General features: G+C 40.7%; 1 protein-coding gene and 1 long non-coding RNA gene across 3 annotated transcripts; both read right to left on the bottom strand.

Moving 5' to 3' along the window:
• Nucleotides 1-8,286: 8,286 nt before the first annotated feature.
• en2b (engrailed homeobox 2b) lies at nucleotides 8,287-13,030 on the bottom strand. 2 transcript variants are annotated; one of them, XM_041992452.1, is made up of 3 exons: nucleotides 12,923-13,030; nucleotides 11,995-12,717; nucleotides 8,287-10,041 (listed from the first exon to the last, which is right to left on the bottom strand). In XM_041992452.1, the coding sequence occupies exons 2-3, from the start codon at nucleotides 12,443-12,445 to the stop codon at nucleotides 9,725-9,727; spliced, it is 768 nt and encodes a 255-aa protein (XP_041848386.1). In that variant the 5' UTR covers nucleotides 12,446-12,717; nucleotides 12,923-13,030; the 3' UTR covers nucleotides 8,287-9,724. The 2 variants fall into 2 exon arrangements, with proteins under 2 accessions (XP_041848386.1, XP_041848385.1); XM_041992451.1 differs by having other exon boundaries at nucleotides 11,995-13,030.
• A 3,703-nt stretch (nucleotides 13,031-16,733) lies between these two features.
• On the bottom strand, nucleotides 16,734-21,104 carry LOC121644781. The gene is made up of 3 exons (XR_006011313.1): nucleotides 21,018-21,104; nucleotides 20,845-20,945; nucleotides 16,734-16,795 (listed from the first exon to the last, which is right to left on the bottom strand). It is a non-coding gene; the product is annotated as an uncharacterized LOC121644781 (long non-coding RNA).
• Between the last annotated feature and the right edge of the window lie 627 nt (nucleotides 21,105-21,731).

The following is a 21,731-nucleotide window of genomic DNA, read 5'->3' as shown; positions in this document are numbered from 1 at the left end:
CAGTGATGGAAAAGAGAAGATGATCTAGAAATTGTGGAGCAATTTTAGCAAAATATGTGAAGACTTTAAAGATCCTCCATCTACAGTGTAGAATATCATCAGAAGATTCAGAGAATCAGGAGGAATCTGTGTGCATGGGACAAGGCTGGATGCTGGGGATCTTCTGCATTTAAAGCAGACACGATTCTCTACTGGAAACCACTGCATGGTTCACCCTGAAACCCACAAATGCAGGTTAAAGCTCCATCATGCAGAGAAGAAGCCAGATGTGAGCAAGATCCAGAACCAGCTTCTTCCATCTTCCCTATGGAAAACTGTTCTGTGGTCAGATGGATGAAGATATGAACTAGTTTGTGGAAAGCATGGACGGCGTGTCCTGCAGACTAAAGAGGAGAGGGAGCATCCAGCTTGTTATCAGTGGACAGGTGAAAAGCTGCATCTCTGATGGGATGGGGCTGCATTAGTGCCTATGGCGTGGGCAGCTTCCACATCTGTGAAGCTCCATCAATGCTGAAAAGTACATGGAGGTTTTAGAGCAACATCTGCTCCCATCCAGACAACGTCTCTTTCAGGAAAGACCTTGCAGATTTCAGCAAGACGATGCTGAACCACATCCTGCATCCATCACAGCAACATGGCTTCACAGGAGAAGAGTCCAGCTGCTGAACTGGCCTGCCTGCAGTCCAGACCTTTCACCAGTACACAACATCTGGAGCATCATGGAAGCAGAAATCCAGCAACCAAGATCCAGGACTGTAGAGCTGCTAGAATCCTGCATCAGACCAGAATGGGACAACATTCCTCTCCTAAAACTCCATCAACTGGTCTCCTCACTTCCCAGACGTTTCCAGACATGTTAGAAGAGGAGATGCTACACCATGCTGAACATCACCCTGGAACTACTTTTTACACCATGCTGAACACCACCCTGGAACTACTTTTTACACCATGCTGAACATCACCCTGGAACTACTTTTTACACCATGCTGAACATCACCCTGGAACTACTTTTTACACCATGCTGAACATCACCCTGGAACTACTTTTTACACCATGCTGAACATCACCCTGGAACTACTTTTTACACCGTGCCGAACATCACCCTGGAACTACTTTTTACATCGTGCCGAACATCACCCTGGAACTACTTTTTACACCGTGCCGAACATCACCCTGGAACTACTTTTTACACCGTGCCGAACATCACCCTGGAACTACTTTTTACACCGTGCCGAACACCACCCTGGAACTACTTTTTACACCGTGCCGAACATCACCCTGGAACTACTTTTTACACCGTGCCGAGCACCACCCTGGAACTACTTTTTACACCGTGCCGAACATCACCCTGGAACTACTTTTTACACCGTGCCGAACATCACCCTGGAACTACTTTTTACACCGTGCCGAACATCACCCTGGAACTACTTTTTACACCGTGCCGAACATCACCCTGGAACTACTTTTTACACCGTGCCGAACATCACCCTGGAACTACTTTTTACACCGTGCCGAACATCACCCTGGAACTACTTTTTACACCGTGCCGAACACCACCCTGGAACTACTTTTTACACCGTGCCGAACATCACCCTGGAACTACTTTTTACACCGTGCCGAGCACCACCCTGGAACTACTTTTTACACCGTGCCGAACATCACCCTGGAACTACTTTTTACACCGTGCCGAACATCACCCTGGAACTACTTTTTACACCGTGCCGAACATCACCCTGGAACTACTTTTTACACCGGGCCGAACATCACCCTGGAACTACTTTTTACACCGTGCTGAACATCACCCTGGAACTACTTTTTACACCGTGCCGAACATCACCCTGGAACTACTTTTTACACCGTGCCGAACATCACCCTGGAACTACTTTTTACACCGTGCCGAACATAACCCTGGAACTACTTTTTACACCGTGCCGAACATCACCCTGGAACTACTTTTTACACCGTGCCGAACATCACCCTGGAACTACTTTTTACACCGTGCCGAACACCACCCTGGAACTACTTTTTACACCGTGCCGAACACCACCCTGGAACTACTTTTTACACCGTGCCGAACATCACCCTGGAACTACTTTTTACACCGTGCCGAGCACCACCCTGGAACTACTTTTTACACCGTGCCGAACACCACCCTGGAACTACTTTTTACACCGTGCCGAACATCACCCTGGAACTACTTTTTCCAACGTGTTTTTGCATCAGATTCACTATCAGCTCATATTTTCCATCAGATGGTAAAATGTCTCAGTTTCATCATCTGACATGTTGTTTATCTTCTACTGGGAATAAAATATGAGTTGATGAGGTTAATAAATGTATTCAGTTTTTTTTTTTGTTTGTTTGTTTGTTTTGTTTTTTGTTTGTTTTTCTACCTTTAACACAGAGACATGACCTTTTTTGGAATTTTACTAACTCTGCTGTCGTATCCTCCTGAATGTTTTGTGTTTAACTTTTAAAATGATTATTTCATGTGAGTAGGAATGATGGGAACAGAATGAAAGGTCTGTGATGGGATCGATGCTGAACACTGGCCCGAGTCAGACATGTAATTTTATGAATTCTGTTAACATCATGAAAATTTTACACTCATTCTTCTGAATCTGAAAAGTGGTCATGACACAGATAATGTGCATCCATGATTGACAGGTTTGTCATCACATCCCACAGCATGATGTACATGTCACATGTAGCGGCGTCAGGACAGGGGTCCTGCAGAGGCAGAAATACTTTATCATCTCCCAGCTGCTGTTTGTGAATCAGTTTTACAGAAAAGGTGATTTTTGTTTTCTTAAATCTTTGCTCTTATAAAGTTTGGTCACTGAGCTTTAGCATCAACATGTTTTCTAACAAGATTAAAATATATTTGTCCTGGAGATTAGCATAGATAAATGTCCCCTCTCCTTCGCCTTTGTGTGAGTGGTGTGGGGGGTTCTGGGCGGCTGCAGCAGCTTTGATCAGCGTAGCGCAGCGAGGCCCAGGCTTGGCCCGGCCATCCGAGGCCTGACTGTGAAATTGCTCTGATGTCATCCCCCATTCTTCACCTTCACCAGCTTTTAGTGGCTGTAATTATATTTCCGCCACAAAGCCCCCGTCCTCTTCATTCCATATTCCAAGTTTGACTAGGAAGCGTTTAGAGACTATAGCCAAATCTCTCAGTGGGGGGAAGGGGGACTGGATGGGCTGTCTTTTGTCTGACGGAGACACAGGAGACATCAATACTTTGTGATATGTACTTTTCTTTTCTTTCTCCGTCTGCCCTTTGCCTCTGCCTGTTGAAGAGGTTAAGTTTATGACAAGAGGATGTATAAACTTTGGGTAAATAAGATGGTTTTATGTCCTCCTTCAGCTTCAAGCCAGAGAAGAGTCACAAGTTGCAGAAATATTGGAAGTTTCAATAAGGAAACATTCGCTTTGTTTAATTCAGAGGTCCAAGGACTTTTATTCTCACGGTTTGGAACAAGAAGATGAATTATAAAAAACTCATTTCCACCTTTTTCTGTCTCCAGATGGATGCAACTCAAGTAAAAAGTCTTCATACATTAAAGAAAGTTAAGGAATATAACATGTTAAAAATCTTACTGAATTTAGAAAATATCTGTTCATTTTTAATTTAATGCCAATTAAGATATTCATGTACAAAGAGAAAACTGGAACAAACAGGATACAAACTTTCTGTCCTTAAATCTGTGTTTTTGACTCATTTTCATGACACAGTGACATTTATTATGTACATTTGTGCAGCACCCTGAGGCCAAGAAACCACTTCACTATTTTTTTTTCTCAGATGCTGCGTTACATTACAGCTGAGTTTCACTTCACAGCACACGCTAGGCACACGCTAGCCACTGGATAGCAACACGCTGGCTGTTTTTAACCATGGCGATTCAGAAACCCAAGAGGACATTATTGCTGAAAGAGAGGAAACAAAAGAGGGGAAGAGACAGAGAAAATACAAGAACCACTATCAGACTGACTTTTACTGGCTGGAGAGATCTCGGAGAAGAGACGGGACGAAGACGATGATGGTTTAGCCGTCGTTAGGGGAGATCTCGGAGAAGAGACGGGACGAAGACGATGATGGTTTAGCCGTCGTTAGGGGAGATCTCGGAGAAGAGACGGGACGAAGACGATGATGGTTTAGCCGTCGTTAGGGGAGATCTCGGAGAAGAGACGGGACGAAGACGATGATGGTTTAGCCGTCGTTAGGGGAGATCTCGGAGAAGAGACGGGACGAAGACGATGATGGTTTAGCCGTCGTTAGGGGAGATCTCGGAGAAGAGACGGGACGAAGACGATGATGGTTTAGCCGTCGTTAGGGGAGATCTCGGAGAAGAGACGGGAAGAAGACGATTATGGTTTAGCCGTCGTTAGGGGAGATCTCGGAGAAGAGACGGGACGAAGACGATGATGGTTTAGTCGTCGTTAGGGGAGATCTCGGAGAAGAGACGGGACGAAGACGATGATGGTTTAGCCGTCGTTAGGGGAGATCTCGGAGAAGAGACGGGACGAAGACGATGATGGTTTAGCCGTCGTTAGGGGAGATCTCGGAGAAGAGACGGGACGAAGACGATGATGGTTTAGCCGTCGTTAGGGGAGATCTCGGAGAAGAGACGGGACGAAGACGATGATGGTTTAGTCGTCGTTAGGGGAGATCTCGGAGAAGAGACGGGACGAAGACGATGATGGTTTAGCCGTCGTTATTTTAAACAGTTGATGATGAAAAAACTCTGAGAAGCAGTCCTGCTGACTCATCTGCACACCTGTTTGTGCCAGTTTCAGACCAAGACGTTGTCTTTTTCAGGTAAGATAGTTTCTTCCAGCAAAACAAACCACTTTTTCTCCTTGAAACAAATGACTTCAGCATAGCTCTTCTGTTGTTCAACTTGTAGTTGTGTTCTGTAAATGATTATAATCAAAGCATAAATGCAATAATGGTAAAAGTCTGGAAATGTTAGGAACAGAAATAAGTGCAGAAACAATAAGTTTAAGGTTTGTATGTTTTTATTTATTTATTATTTTGGTATAGTGAAAGTAAATAAAACATTTTTAAAAAATTACAGAAAGAAGATGGAAAAAAATGAAAGGTGTAGGCAGAAGCTAGTAGCTTATAAATGTGATGATAAGGAGCATCTGTGTCTGCGGTGATCTCCTGTAACACAGTAAAAGCAAAAAAGTTGGTTTTCCTAAGAAAAATCTTTAAACTTGTTTCCCTAAAAAAGTCTTTTTTTATCTTGAGTAATGTATTTATTATTGTTATAATAATAATATAATTATTGTTGTTGTTGTTGCTCATATTATTATTAAAATAAGAAGTGACGTGCAGGCTGGACCTTCCTCTGACTGAAGGAGGTGAATTTCTCCGGAACGAGCTTGTTGAGTCGCTGCCAGCAGTTCTTTGTTTAATGTATTCGCTCAACAAAACCATGTCATATTTAATAAATCATGCAGCAGACTTTAAAGTTTCTGAACTGTCCCAAACTAAATAAATTCTTATCGGACAATGAGGATGAAACAAAGTATTTTTAGAGCTTTTTAGTAAAGATATTTTGGAGGTTTTAACACTGTTAAACCTGTGAAAGAGCAGCTTGTTATTCCGTTTTAATTGTGTGAAAATGTCATGCTGGCAGCTTCAGTCAAGGATGTTATAATGTCTGAAGTTATGAAGATTACATTTCACAGTATTCAGGACCTTGATACGTTTTTGTAAGTGCCAAATCTAAAGAAACTCCCAGACATTCCCCAGTCACACATCAGAGTGGCGGGTTTCTGTGGCCGGCTCAGGAACATCATGCAGACGGTCGTAGAAAACACACGATTTCTCTAACAAGTTTTAAATTTCAGTCAAAACTGGACTGATCTGAACCAGTCTGGATCTATCTGGACTGACATGAGTCTGTACAACAGATTCCATAAATCTGCTTCACATGATGAGTTCAGGTTCACCTCACTGAGATGAACTGATGGCCTTGAATGCAGCAGGAAGTTGGTGTTGGTCTGGTTTTAGCTAAAATAATGTCAGACCACCAACCTGCTGCCAGGATAACTGGTTTTTGACAGGGATGACCAGTCACACTACCAACATTCATTATACATCATCATCATCATCATTCTAACAGCTAAACTGTATTTTTATGTCTACAACATGTTTCTAGACACTGAAACTGCGGTGAAAAGCGGATTATTGCTGATATGAGGTCAGTATGGAGGCCAGAACACTGGTTCCTCACACCAGGAGGTCTGGAGCTGGAGATCATGGAGGAGACGTGAGATGATGTTCAGACGTTTTATTCTTTTATTCAATAAAATATAACAGAGAGAAAAATAGAAATTCAACAAGAGAAACTTTGAGACAGTTTAGTTTGAATGATTGAAAAACAGACTCGACATTAGAGTTTTTTTCCCATTTATGAACTTTTTGTGTCTTTATGTGATTAAACAAATAAAACCTACAGACTCATTTACACCGTTATTAATGTGCTGCTCTGAAAGTCCAAAGTTTCATCTGATGAATCGCCTCTAATTTGTTGTCTTTAAAAAGAAACTATCAACGTTTTAACATCTTAATTTTTTTTTATTTCATTCATTAATTCAGCCTTTAGTTCTGCAGAGAAGATGTGACTGAATGAGCGTTAATAGCAGGGGGAAGTTTGCTGTGCTGGAGATGGTGAACCCGGCTGCTCCTGCAGGTGGCTGCTTAGGGAATTCTGATTTCTGAGTCTTTTGGTGAAGTTTTGCAAACAGCAGCTACTTCGATGTCCATGCAGACCGCTGAGTGAAGTCTGGATGATCGTTCAGGCAACATGATGTCAGCATGGGTTTACCAGCGCAGTTTAACCAACCATGACTCAAACTTGCTTCTCTGGCATGGCAGTGTAATTATCATTATTATTATTTAACATGATATAACTGCAATGTGAACAATCTGCTGTCATAAACCTCATAAGTCACTCGGAATTTCCTTGTTGTTGCCAAAGATGGAAAGAAGAAAATGCTTCATCTGCTTCTTTTTCAACAAACAGCATTTTGACCTTCATCGTGTTTTCTGGCCAGTTTGCCCCCCCTGTGCCCCCCCAACTGACAGCCTCTGACGGTGCATAGAAAAAAAACAGCTCACAGCTTTTTCTGCTTCCCTTCAAGTCAAGAGGAGCTCAGCTCATGGAGTCAGCGACCGTTGGGCGTAACTTCCACAAACAAGCCGGCTAAGAAAGGAAATGCAGATGAGGGCCTCAGCAGCCATTCACGGGCCGGGGTCGCTGCTGCTGCCGCTGCCAGTGGACCAGACAGCACTCAGGATCCTCTTCACCCTCCACTTCTCTCCTGTTTACCGTTTCCCTCTCTGTACTGGTGGCCCTGTTGGCGGACTTGGTTTATTTCTGGACCAGAAAACGACGGGTTTCTGATATTTGACATAATTCAGCCTCACAGCAACGTTGCCTTCCAGGTGGTTTGTAGCCCCACCTGAGATTCCTTCTCTTCATCCAGTAAAAGAAGCAACTTTTGGCCAGTTTTTGTTTTGTCTGAATAAATGCAGGTACCCTCGGTTTTAATAGATGCTCCATTTTCTGAAACACATTGAATAACCTGCTATAACATTTTATTTTATTTTATCGTGTTTATTCTCAGATTATGCCTTTGTGTTTCTTCAGTCTGAATTCTGTTATTTTTTGTCAGGAATTATCCAGAATATAAATGTTAAAGATGATCAATTAACAACAACAACACTGGTGATGTGGAAGGAATGTGGCTGAGAAATTCCCAGGAATTTGGTTATTTCTGAAGTGAAAGTTTTAGACTAAGGAGCACGTGCTGAAAGAATCTGTGCTCACTAAGTTTAGAAAAGTCCTGGAACCAAAACCATCCTGGAAACTGGTTCCAGGTTCATTCGGACTCTTTTAATAATTACTCAGCTCAGTTTCAGGAGGAAACAGTTTTCTACTGAAACACTCCGATTCCTCGTCTTTCTGAGCTCCTGTTGCTCCCGACATTCCCACCTGCCCCTCCTCGTGCTCCGAGCTGCACCGAGGCTCATTTCCTGGATGGATGAAGGAAAACTGATTCTGTTAGAGGACCTGCAGCTTCATTCTGACGGGTTTTGTTTAAAGAAAAACACAATCAGTGAAATCACGTGAAGGAAGCAGCCAGTTTACATGCTGATCATTAACCTGATTAAATGATCTGCAGTCAGAAATAAACTGACCTCTGCAGCGGTTTGCACATTTATACCATCAGGTTTTTTTATACCAAATAAAACATTTTCCTTCTCAAACAGCCAAATAAAATCATCCCAATAATCTGATCTGCATTGTTTTCTTTTTTTTATTTACATCACACCATCATGAATTATGTACATGTTGTTTATAAAAGAGAACTCCAGCTGGAAGAAAAAAAACACAAAAGCAGCTGCATCAAAAGGCCTGTTTTCACAACTTTAAGGCAGAAGCTGTTTGCGACCTAAAAACAAACAAATAATTAAAAACACACACTGACTGCATTATAAGAGCACGGTTTGGTTCTGATCCGCATTATTTGGACCCAGAAGAGATGTTGCATTCAAAGAAAAGGTCATTGTAGGAAAAATAAGTTATGTAAACACTCAGAGCCTCATTTTCTTCGAATCTTTGTTGATTTATAAATAAGAACATAAAGATGTGAAAGACACCGACTACTTCCTGGAACATTCTGGATTTGGGCCTGCTGCAGGTCCGGGATTGGCTGGAAGGACCGTGTTAAGGCAGCACGCGGCTGGAGATCAATTAATATATTTTTTTTAAATCATTCTGGTTGTTTTCTAAAAATAAAAATAGCCTAATAAAAAAAACAAAGATAATAAAAACTTTAGAAAATCGTAAAACTGCTGTTTACATTTGCACGCGCGTCCTTAATTTTCAGAAATCTTTTTATTTTCAGGACAGATTCCAGAACCTTTTTCCACTTGGAAAAGACGCAGTGATTTAGGATGCGCAACGCGCGTGTCACAGTGGGACCAGGGAGGCCTGCGCTCAACGCGCGCGAGGCCTCGACGACAGCAGGAAAACAAAAGAAAACAGGCAGAAAACAGCCGGTACAGCCAGAAAGTCCAAACTCAGAGTTGATTCACGGTGCAGCAGAAAATTATCTTTGGAATTCAGCTTTTCACTTTCACACGCACGCGCGCACACACGCTCACACACACGCTCAGGCTGCAGCAGGCCGCAGCGCGCGCAGAGGCGCACCTTCCTCAGACTCAGATGTTTGCAGTTCCTTCCGGTCAGAAAGTTGTTGGACTTCACATTTATTTATTTTAAAGAGATTTTTAAGAAAGGAACATTTTGAAGTTTTTATTTCCATCCAATCACCATCATCCTCAACTCTGTTTGACTGACGTCACTTCCTCACCTGAGCTCGGCCTGTCAGGTAGCTCTACCTGTGTGAGGATGGGAGGCACGGACTGTGTTGGACCCTGCAAAAAAGCAGAACCAAAACCTGGATGTAGGCCGAGCAGTAAACTCCTTCCGTGTGGGGGTAAAAATCCAACATTCTGGAGTGTGACCTGAACGCAGCACCGTCTCTGACCTGCAGTGGACGCCGTCATTTAAGCGGCCCATAAATGCCACACACACACACACACACACACACACACGGAAATGGTCTCTGGTTGACTTTTAAATACAGATGCTGGTATTTAAGTGACTCTATTGCATGGTTCGGCACGGTTGGGTTCTTCTCAGTCACTGTCCGACTTCCCGTCCCTGGACGCGGTGTGGTTGTACAGTCCCTGCGCCATCAGGTGCAGCGCGAGGGAGTTTTTATTCCCAGAGGCCTTTTTAATTTTGGCTCGTTTGTTCTGGAACCAGATCTTGATCTGGGACTCGTTCAGGCCCAGGTCCCGGGCCAGGTCCTGTCTCCGCTGCTCGGTGAGGTAGCGGTTGTTCTGGAACTCGGTCTTCAGTCGGTGGAGCTGCTCCGCGGTGAAGGCCGTCCGGGGCCGCTTGTCCTCCTTACTCGGGGTCGGGGCTTTCTTTGGTTTGCGGGATCTGGGCCCTTGGTGTGGAGGAGGAGAAAGAACCGGGTCAGAGGGTCGAACTCATCATTTCTCTTCACAGTTAAAGAAAAATCAGAAACGAACCAAGAATGCGTCATGAGATTTGCGCTCAGAACTTTGTGCTATTCAGGCGAATTTTCAGTCATCACATAGATGCTAAAGTCATTTTATCCCGGTATTCAAATATTAACCTTTATTTATACACATTTTATATAATAGATAAAACTAATATTCATATGCAGAGAAAAATGCAACCTGGAAGAAAATGTTGAAGTTATTTCTGAATTTTTCTCTCTTTATTTAATCAGAAACTTTCATGTTTGCGCCTTCAAACAGACATGACGTCATTGTTGTGATAAATGTTGTAATGTCGAGCTAAAGTGAGTTTCTTCATCTCTAAAAGGAGGACGGACCAACAGAACATCTGACACCGACTCAAACGGACTTTTAGGCCGCTGATGGGGGTGGGGTTGCAGCATTATGGAGGATGGTAGAGTAAGGCGCCTCTTTCCCTCCCTGTTACCATGGGAACAACATTTTGAAAAAATAATTTCCAATAAAACAGCAGGAAGCTGTGGTTTCTCGTGGTTCGGGTGTGATTAAACGGGCTACAGGATGGAACCGGGTCCAAACAGCCAACAGAAACGCAGCGGTTCCACCTGCACGAGGAGCTGCACGCGGCCACAAATCTGGAGGGTTAACAATAGGTCATTAAAACTTCTGTTAACATCGAAAACTGTGAGAAAACACAGAATTCCTAAACCTGGTTGTGGTTTTTGAGACAGTTCCGGTCAATTCTGTTAATTTCAATCAAATCTATCCCAGAATTCCATTAAAACTTTGCATGTGTGCGCAGAAAAAAATCTAAACGTCTGGAAGTCCAGTTTTCCAAACCTGCCATCGATGTTTGTTAAATCCGTTTTTCTCTTTTAGTTTATCAGCAGAGCGACTTTAGACTGGGACGTAATAATAATAATAATAATAATAATAATAATAATAATAATAATAATAATAATAATAATAGTTTTATAGACATTATAAAGGTTCAGTTGTCTGTTTTAATCTGCTGAAGAACAGACGGATTTAAAAAGAGACTAAAAACGAGAAAAAAATTACTACACATGAATGTTTTATCGTTTTTGTTTTTCTAAGAGGCCAAAGTAGGACAGAAAATAACTAACTAAATAAATAAATAAATGAAAGCAGTGTTTTTAACGTGTCCCGTTCTCACAGAAAGCCGTCTGGTTTTTGGCCCCTCACTTTTTGGCCCCTCTCCCTCCTTTGTCACAAAAATATGCTAATGCATTATTAACAAAGAAGGCAGAAGAACAATGGAGTTAAACTTGGTTTTTTCTCATTTCTGTTCAGATTTTATGTTTCTTTGTGGTTTGGAGATTTTTTCTGATTCCAGTTTATTGGAATAAAAACTTTCTGACGACTTTCTGTTGACTTTAACTTTTATATTGATGTGGAAACTCGGATGGAGTCCTTCCAGAACAACCGGACTCAGCCTCTGATTCCAGTTTAAAATCATTTGTTTGCTGTGGGATTTATTCCAGCTATGTTGATGATTTTCATAGTTTATAATAAAAGTCTGGGGTGATGAAGATAATGTTCCTGACCGTAAAATGACTCTGTCCGCTAAAAGAATGAACGAACTAGAAACAGTTTTATTTTTCTAAATCTTTTAAGAAGTTGAAAGATGGAAGATGGTTTTCTTTTTCTGGAAAAAATCCGCCTCTTCTTTACTTTCGGGATATGAACTGACTGAAATTGAGAATCATTTTGTTCGTTTTTATTATTTTTGTCTGTTTGAATTAGTTTATTATTATTATTATTATTATCATTATTATTATTATTATTATTGTTATTATTATTATTATTATTATTATTATTATAAAACAGGACAAGACATGAAGATATATGTAAAAATTGGATTTTTTTTTACCAACCTGATGACGGACGGTCTGAATATCTGGTACAATAGACCCAGGCGGGCCACAGCATCGGTTTGGCCGCCTGAGCCTCTCTGGCCTCGGGGCTGCGGTCCTCGTCTTCCTCCCGGACTTTCCCCGCCGGATCGTTGCTTGTCAGGTCGGGTCTCCTCGGATCAGAGTCCGGATGCTGGTCGTCGGAGGCCCCCGAGTCTCCCTCCTGTCCTCCTCTCAGACCGAGCTGTGGGTTGCCAGGTTTGGTGGCTCCTCTGATCCTCACACCGCCCCCCTCCCGAACTGAAGTCCTGTCTTTCCTCTTTCGGCCGAAGTCCGGCCTTAAAATGTTGTCGATGTAGAAGTTGGTGATGGTGTGGGACTGCTGGTTGGCAGGTGGCTGCAGGAGAGGCAGGATGGCCCGGTTCGACTCCTCTCCAGAGCTCTGTGGCCGCTGCGGGTCATTTTCCTCCATAATGATGAATCCTGCTTAACCTGAGCTCCTGTTCTCCTCTCCAAAGTAGAATTCCAATTTTCTGACCCTGCTCTTCCAATCAATGATCGGTCACTAGTTGCGATTAAAAGAGAAGAACCCAGAGCAGAAATCCAGGTTTCTGACAGAGCAAATGATATTTATCTGTGAAAAGGCTCCTGTGGTGACAAAGAAAAATCATTCTTCACTTTGTTGGAGGAGCATCCTTCTCCCGCCTGGAATCATCTCTGATATTCCCAAGCTGCTGAAACGAGCTGGAAAAATGAAAATAACACAAACGGAATGATTGAGTTTTTCTTATACTGCTTTCCAATTATTGAGCGTCCAGCAGCAATAATCAGTCCTGATAAAGACGCCGCTCAAATACTTCCACTACACATTTTTGGATCTCATTTCTGATTGGCTGAGCAACTCCTCAATGACGTTGCTCTGACACGTGCCTCGGACCAATAGACTTACTGAGTTTGTGCCATGTGAGGTTCCCGGAATTCTCAGAAGGATCAGATGAGTCCAGTCCACACAGGCAGAGTGAGATGCGTTCAGGGTCCCACGGAAAGGTCAGAAAGCCCAGAGATTCAATGCAATTATTCCTTGAAAAAAAATTAAAAATTGCTAAAAAAGAAAAAAAAAACTGCATTTGTTATTATATCTGTATTTAAAACCATGAGTTGGTTCTTCAGCATGTTTAGCCGTGTATTAAGAGTCTTTGTGGAAGGTCCAGAGAACCACTTGCTCTCCGGAGCCGCAGGTTGAACACCCCTGGTCTAAACACTGTATCCTTTTCCCAAAACTGGATCATCACAACTGAAACCTTAAACCTGACCTGGTTCTAACTCTGATGCTGGTTCCACCTTTTAAGTTAAGTTAAGTTAAAGGTGTCATCACCTGGTCTTTTCATGTAACCACTGTCTTCTAAGTGTCTTTAAATATTTTTTTAAAACTTATTAAAAAAAGAATTAAGCGAGCTTGTTCTGACCCTTTGCTCATACCACAGCTTTGTCTCGTGAGAGTTCATGCAAGCTTTTGACTTATATAAATAATGTTAATGAGGTGTGTGCTGATTGGCTGCAGGGAGGCCAGAGTCGGAAGTGGGCCAGTGCATGGACAGTGTGTCCCTCTCCAAAACATCAACAGCTTAGTGAGGGTGAGGTACCTGACCAAGCAGCAGCTTACAGAATTCAGCCATTCATGTTTGAACCAGACTCTGAGCCTGAGCGTGAAGATACCGAGATGGTGGAAGAAGCAGGTTTACCACAAAATGTTTACAGAAATTTACATGGCAGAGCACTTCACCACACTTATAAAAAAGAAAACACGGGGCTCTTTTGTACATTGCAGGGTGTTAAACTTTTAAGCTGGTCACTTAGCATTAGCGTTAGCATTAGCGTTAGCATTAGTGTTAGCATTAGTGTTAGCATTAGCGTTAGCATTAGTGTTAGCATTAGTGTTAGCATTAGCGTTAGCATTAGTGTTAGCATTAGCGTTAGCATTAGTGTTAGCATTAGCGTTAGCATTAGTGTTAGCATTAGCGTTAGCATTAGTGTTAGCATTAGTGTTAGCATTAGTGTTAGCATTAGCGTTAGCATTAGCATTAGCATTAGCGTTAGCATTAGTGTTAGCATTAGAGTTAGCATTAGCGTTAGCATTACCGTTAGCATTAGTGTTAGCATTAGCGTTAGCATTAGTGTTAGCATTAGCTGCGTCAGCAGTAAAGCATGACTTGGGCTGGCTTATTCAAACAGCCTCCTGTGATGACGAAGTCCCAGGAGCAAATTAAATTAATTTGTTAGCGAGATTTTACTTTTGTTTGCGGTTCTGCTGTGAACAAAGGGCCCAGATAGAAAACCTCGACCATCTTCAAAAGAAAATGCTGTTGAAGAGGTTAAGTTTATGAAAAGAGAATGTATAAACTTTGGATAAAGCATTCAGGAAAGTTAACACTTCGGTCCAACACCAATACACGTTTTAACTTGAAAAAGTGCTATTTGTGGGTGATCCGTTAAGTTAAGTTAAGCTCCAACTTGCTGAGTGAATGGAAACAGATGCTGGATCATCTGATAGATTCTGACACCTGGATTAAGATGAATCTTGGCACTGGGGAAAAACTCTGAGGATGAGGAGCAGGTTTTGTCCGGCTCTGGAAGCTGTTGTGAGATGAGACCAGAACAAAGCAGAGGTCAGCTGGGACCACCAGCTTCCTCCCAGAGGGGGCGGGGTGTGGAGGGCGCTTCCTGTTCCAGAGACACACAATGATCACACACACACACACCAATCAAAGACTGATCACGCACTAACACCACATCATGTGACCAGAATGACCAATCAGAATGAATCTTCTGTGACACTGCTGACCTGAACCATCAGCAGGTGTCAGCAAAGTAGAAAAGTAAGGAGATTGAGGAGAAGCTGGTAAAGGATTTGAACCAGCAGCATCTCCCCCTGCAGTCCTGCAGCCTTTTGTCCTGGCTGAGGATCACATCACAAATGTGTGGAAACATCAGAAGACAGAAAACAGAACCTGAATCACAGCATAGAAAAAAAAGCTGAAGGTACGTCACAAGCACCACCTGATGGGGAACGATGTCCCTCCATTTCAGACTTTTATTAGCTGGTGACATTTAGTTGTGTTTGGTTAGATGAAGAGGAGAACAGAACAGACGGAAGAAGAGCTTCTGATTAACGACGTTACTGAGCTCAAATATGTTTTTGGTTAAATTATTACTTTAACCATAAAATCTAGCATATATTTACATTTCCACATAGATTTAGTGACGTGTTTAGTGTAAAGAGTCATCACAATGTTAAAGATGTGTTCTAATTAGAGATGTTATGTTCATGAATGAATCGATTCTTTTGAACGACTCTTTTAAATGAATGAGCTGAATTGCAGCTGTGAACCATTAATTTGTGAGCGATTGTTTTTACATACTAATTCTCCACACTGCCTTCACACGACACGTGTGGGCCATCATGGGAGTCTGATGTCCAACACGCTCCAGTCACGTGATGCATCTGTGGACTTAAAGTATCGATCAGAAACATATACTTTGCACAGAAATTGCACTGATATCCCTCATTTTTAATCTTTTTAAAATATATATATATATATATATATATATATATATATATATATATATATATATATATATATATATATATACATATATATATATAATATATATATATATATATATATATATATATACATATATATATATAATATATAATATATATATATTATATATATGTGTATATATATAATATAGATGTATATATATATGTATATATATATGTATATATATTGTTGCAAATATTTTATAAACATTATTCATTTACTCATGTATATTTTATCCTTAGATTTTAGTAACATTCATTAGGCTCTGCTTTTAATTAATAGAGCTACATTATTATATAGTGGTGCTGAGGTGACAACAGCTTAATTATTATTATTTCTTCACAGCTTACAGACAGTGCATTCACAAACAGGACACAAACTCATACAGGGTTACTGAGTTCAATACTGAAAAAATAACAAGGGACCTTGAAAGTGTTCTGGATGTCCAGTAGGGAGTGGTCGTAAATGTTGTTGTATCTCCTTACTTATCTACTCACTCCAAGCAGAACGGAATTTCCCAGTAACTCAGAAAAATTATTAAAGAACAGCGTTTGTGTAAAACTGTGGGAACAGGTAGAAGGGAGTCACACAAAAAGGCAGACAGATAACAAGGCAGAGCGAAGCATCTTTTTTCCTTTCAGCTCTGACGTACCCTAGAAGGAGGACCTGGAGGAATCAAATTCCTGGAAGAAGGAGGAGCTACACTTTGCAAAAATACACATTTACATGAATGACGCATCACATACACACACCTAGCCACATGTATTGTGACACTATAAATGAGGAGGTTAACAAAGAATTGTCAATTCTGCTTAATCTCTGGTGTTTTTGCCTGCTTTTAAAAATGTGGATTTTTGAACACTCTTCCTTCTGATGGTTGATTTACAGGTGGTGAACAAATAATATTTTAAAACTACAATATATATATATATATATATATATATATATATATATATATATATATATATATATATATATATAAATCTTGTACGGTACATTTTATATAGGTACATATTTTAATGATTTTTTATTCTTATATATTGTGAGTGGAAAATAAAAGTTGTTAGCAGTGTTGGGAAAGTCCAATTTCTACATGAACTAGTTCAAAGTTCAGTTCACAGTTCTAAAAATGAACTAGTTCATAGTTCTTATTACCCTCAGAATACTGGCATTTTCCGTTGTTGCCACCCATTCGGTCCACGCTGCAGCTTTCTCTCCTACAGTACAAAAGCATGAGGAAAAACTTGCTGGAATGGTCTTTTTTAATGAGGAATTATTAAACTATCTGAGGTAGGAACCAGGCCGAGGTGGGAAAAAAGGGTGTACATCAAAATGCAATATTTAAACATTATTTGTCTTTTCATTAAGTCACTTTTCAATTTTTTGTTAATGTTTTTTTCTGTGATTTGTGTTGCATAAAAATTACCAAGTGTCCGGAAAGAGTAAAAGTATATAAAGTTTATTACAGCAGAAATATTGAATACAGAATTACTTGTTGAGAGCAGTCTTCTGACCCACGAAGAGTCAGGAGAGGACTCGATTCATCAGAGAAAAACAGTAACTTCAATATTCTATATATATATATATATAGTAACAATCAGTGTAAATACAATTAATAAATGAAAGAATTAATGAATATAGTAAAGGAAGTAATTATAGGTGTGTTTATAATGCTTTATTTCAATCTGCTGTTCCAGGTTTGCTGTTGACATTGTTGATGTCCAGAGTTGCTTCTTGGCGGGCAAAATTTACACAAAAAGGCCAGATTTCTCCCTCCTGGATCATCACTGACCTTTTCAGAAAATGATTTCAAGTGACCATATGAAGATGCTGTAGAGATCATGAGATAGGCACATGCTCTGTGGTGGCTGCGGTTGCCAGATTTTGTGTTTTTCACCTACATGTTAAGGCCTGTTTACAATGTGTTTTAGCCGTGATTTTGCCTGGAAGGCTTCATAGAAATCTGGCACTCTCTAGAACAAAGTTCAGCTGTGAGAGAACGCCGTTCACAAACAGCAGAATGAGTGCGCTCATAATAAAACTCATCAGGCAGAAATACAGAACGTTCAGTTCACGTTCGCCCAAAATTTGAGCGAGTTCATGAACGATGGTTCAGGCACACCGCCGGCTGTTTGGCACGAAAGAATTAAGCCTGTTCAGTTTTTGTTGTGCCATAAAAATTTAGTTTGGTGGGAGAAAATCCAAAATAGTCAAAACATGGGGATTTTGAGCCACCTTATAGAATACTTACAATGAAAACAACCCAAATGAAATCATGACCAATAAATGAGACTAATTCCCAGCATCAGAGGATGCTGGTACGGGGTGTGTAAGTTTGAATTATTCTGATCTGAATCTTATCTTCTCGTTGTTGCCAATATTTTCTTGATAAAAACGAGTTACATCTGTCTGATTTCTAAAAATGAAATAAATAGGAAAATAAGAACGAGTCAAGTTCTTTGGAAGGAACAGCTCCCTTCAAAGAGCTATAAATCCTCTCTGTAGTTCTAATATTGTGGTGAAGTTGAGGATGGTCTGTCTGTCCACCAGAGGGTGCTGTTGGACAGGTGTGTGCCAGTTAGAAAGGGGTCAGTGGCACAGAAGAAGTAGTTGTTGGGGGTTCTCCTGGAAGAATGAAACATGATTCTAGGTTTCATGTTAAACCTTCTATGAGTTGTCACAAATACACTCGTAAATCTGTCTGTTTCCCTCGGAGTGGTTCCACATGTTCCACGTGTGCTTTAAAGAGTTCCTTAGTAAAATAAGGTGCTTGCTACCAACTATTCAGATGGGTGAGCCACTGACTATAAAAATCAAAGTCATTTATTTGTGTCGCAGAAAGCAGTTCACTCTAGTTGCAGGAATCACTGAGATAACATGTTTTTATACAAAAAATAATGCGTTCAGAAGAATCTTTTAATTAAATATACCATATCTGGAATAGGTTAGATCCTTGGCCTTGTTGAGTCAAATAACTTGGAAAATTTGCATAAGTCCCAAACCAGTTAATAAAGTAACTATCTCTTTCCAGACTGAGGACATTGAGCTTCTAAGAAAACTCATCCTTAAGGGACTGTGCATATATCTCCAGGAGGACCCAGCACACCTCTTCATGGAATACGAGGTGAGTCCAACTAATGTAGTATTGAGAGCAGAATGTAATTACTTATCGAGGACAAACGTTTGAGTTGACAGTTTGAATCCATCAGTCGCAGTAAGAACAACAACAGGATGCACTTCAAGACCATCAAAACTATTGTCTCCTGTGCTTCTCCTCCTTTTGCTGTATTTTCTAAAGAGGGCTTTGATGGCTTTGTAGCGTTTTTTGTGAATATAGTAATGAATGTGAGCTCTAACATCATTCCTCCCTCCTCCCCTCATGTTAACTGTCCGGTTCCTCCTCCACAGCTGAGCCGTTCATCTATCACTATTATGAACTTGAGAGATGTGGTCATCTCCTTTTTGATGTTCTTCCAAAGGTTTTCTCCACAATGGGCCCCAGTGTCCTCACCATCATCAACTCTTCTCTGCATTCAGGGGTGTTTCTGTCTTACTTTAATCAGGCAACTGCCCAGCCACTCCTTCAGGAACCCAGCCTGGACCACACATCAATGCTAAATCTCAGGCCCATCTCCAACACCTCATTTTAATAGAAGGTCCTGGAGAAAATGGTTGCCTGTTTCTTCTCAGGTTTTCTTTAAGTGCTGTGAAACTCCTCTCTATCTATCATATCATATTTTTTCCTCTAGTTTTTGTTTAGGGTCTGGGAGGCCTCCTGACAAACTATTTATTTATTCTCACAGGTTCTACTTTTACATTTTTATTTTTATGACATGTTAATTTAGACTTGGAAAGTGTTGTGAAACACTCTATATAAATGATTAAGTGTGTAAAGAAAGCTATGAAACCTTTCTGCTTCCCCTGCAGGTGGTGATTGGTCATATTTTGCTTCTATAAAACTTTATTGAAATTATTGTCTGTGTTCTGTAGAATGAAGACAATGCTACAATCCAGGAGGCAATTGAGGACACCATGGTGGGAATTTTCCTCATAATGGAAAGTGGCAGAGGTGAGGAAGAGGACATCCTCCTGGTCCTTGAAGGCCAGGCCGTGGTGGTCGACCTACCAAGTGTCGGAGTGGCGGTTGCCATGCTGTTTGGCCTTATTTACAACTTAAACCTGGACTACCCTCCTCATCTTAGATACACCTTTGAGGTAATCCAGAAAGTTTTAATGGAGTTGGAAGGCAAAGTACTCTCAAAAAGGGCTCAGGCCTTGAAGATCCGACTCTTTGAGTAGAGATAGTGCCTTAAAAATGTATTTGGGTGTTTTTAAGAGTGGGTTTACGTGGCATGTTGCTACTTGTTTTGCTACTGTTTCCCCAAAAATAGCAAGCCCCTCATTTCGTTTGTTTCGCCTTGTTACAGAGCACCGTTATCAGGGCTTCATAGAGAGCACTTTAATGCGCTCAGGGAGTGTTAGAAAAAACACCTTATGATATGTTTCATTTTGTCAGTGCTCAGGTAATTGTAAATAAGTTAAAGAGATTCAGCTTTTTGTCGAATATTTTTCTAGTTGTATTAATAAAAGGGTTGAACCTTACATTTGTGTTCAGTGTCCTGTGTTTGATGAATTATAATAATGCATGTGGTTCTTGGCAAATGTGCTTTTTTGGACAAATCATCTGCAACTGCATTTTTATTATACAATTAAAATGATCTTTCTATTAAATAATTGAGCTGCTAAAACATGATTTTATTGTTTATTAAATGTGAACAAATTGTGGAAAATTGCATGATAAAATCATGTTTGTCTAATGTAAAATTCTTAGGTGTAGTGAAAAGGAAATATTCATGTTGGCATAACATGATTTTATTGTATGCAACCGATGTCCATACTTTTTTTATGTAAATCCAACAGATTTTTCTTTTCAGTGCATGATGAAATCTCTTACTTAGAAATCAGGCCACCTGACTTTGTAGGGAACCAGGAGGAAGACAGTATACATTTATGTGGAATGATGCGTATGTCCTCACATCGGGATGAAGACGCGTGTCTGCATGGCTGAGAGGTTGGTTGATTAAACCTGTTGCTGCTGTGTATCGCCACTTTCCACCGTACAGAAAAACGCATCTGACCTCATCAGGGCTTTGCCCGCCATCCATGACGCTTCTCACTAGAACAAACATGTCTAAACATACTAGAACAGAGAAGCTAAGAGGTTTAGATGTTTCCACCTGTTTCACTCTCAGATGTTGGTGTTTACCTGGTGTCTGGTGGAGGTTCCTACACCTGTCATGAACTTATAAACTACTGATCATTACAGTCAGGACACTTTTCTTGAAAGCTTTTCTCCTTTTCTCCAAACTGTGAACACAAAACCCAATTTTCAAGCTACATTCACAAAGCCTCAGACTCCTCTTGCAAAACCAAACTCACCTCGAAACTGTTCAATCTGCCCAAAACTGAACTATGTTGTGAAATGGCGCCCAGAGTCAATCTTTTCCTCTCAGCTGGGAGTTTTGCTCCTGCACCACATTTCTTTCCTTGCAACCATTGCTGCTTCCTGCTGTCAGGTTCTGGGTTGAGTTCTCGTCTTTTTTCTGTCAGTATTGTTCTGTTTCTGGAGGTGTTAGCGATTTCATTCTGCATGTCTGACCTCAGCTTGTTAAATTAGTGTTTCTCCATCACATTATTTAGTCGGAATGCTAATGATTCGTCTAAAGACGGATAAACTGGTGATCTCAGTAATGAAAGGAAGACCAAAGAAAAGCAAATAAAGATATTTATAAGAGATACGAACAGAGGAAACAATTACCGCAGCAAAAATGACTTGATGTCAGAAGACTGGCATTTTGTCTATAGTGAGGAGGATGTGGACATGGCATATAGTAAATTTATTAATATATTTAAATCATTTTATGATAAAAACCTGTCAAGTTAAGGTAATAATTAAAAGTAATAAATATAAAACTTGTCCACGGTTAAGCAAGGATTTACTAAATGCTTGTAAAAAGAAAAAGGTGGGACAAAGAAAAGGATCCACCCGGAATATTTTATTGGTAACCATGGTGATAATTATGATATGAAGAAGGTTGTTAATAGAATGAAACACTTTTTTGTCAGTGTGGGAACAGAGTAAGATTTCAGGCC

The sequence above is a fragment of the Melanotaenia boesemani genome, chromosome 8 (genome assembly GCF_017639745.1).
Source record: "Melanotaenia boesemani isolate fMelBoe1 chromosome 8, fMelBoe1.pri, whole genome shotgun sequence".
Lineage (NCBI taxonomy): Eukaryota > Metazoa > Chordata > Actinopteri > Atheriniformes > Melanotaeniidae > Melanotaenia > Melanotaenia boesemani.
This window is presented reverse-complemented; position numbering and strand designations above follow the sequence as displayed.

Coding starts and splice junctions, on each gene's coding strand:
- en2b (XM_041992451.1), bottom strand. CDS start 12,445: ATGGAGGAAAATGACCCGCAGCGGCCACAGAGCTCTGGAGAGGAGTCG. Junction 10,042..11,994: donor TTCAGACCGTCCGTCATCAG/GTTGGTAAAAAA, acceptor CTCCACACCAAG/GGCCCAGATCCCGCAAACCA.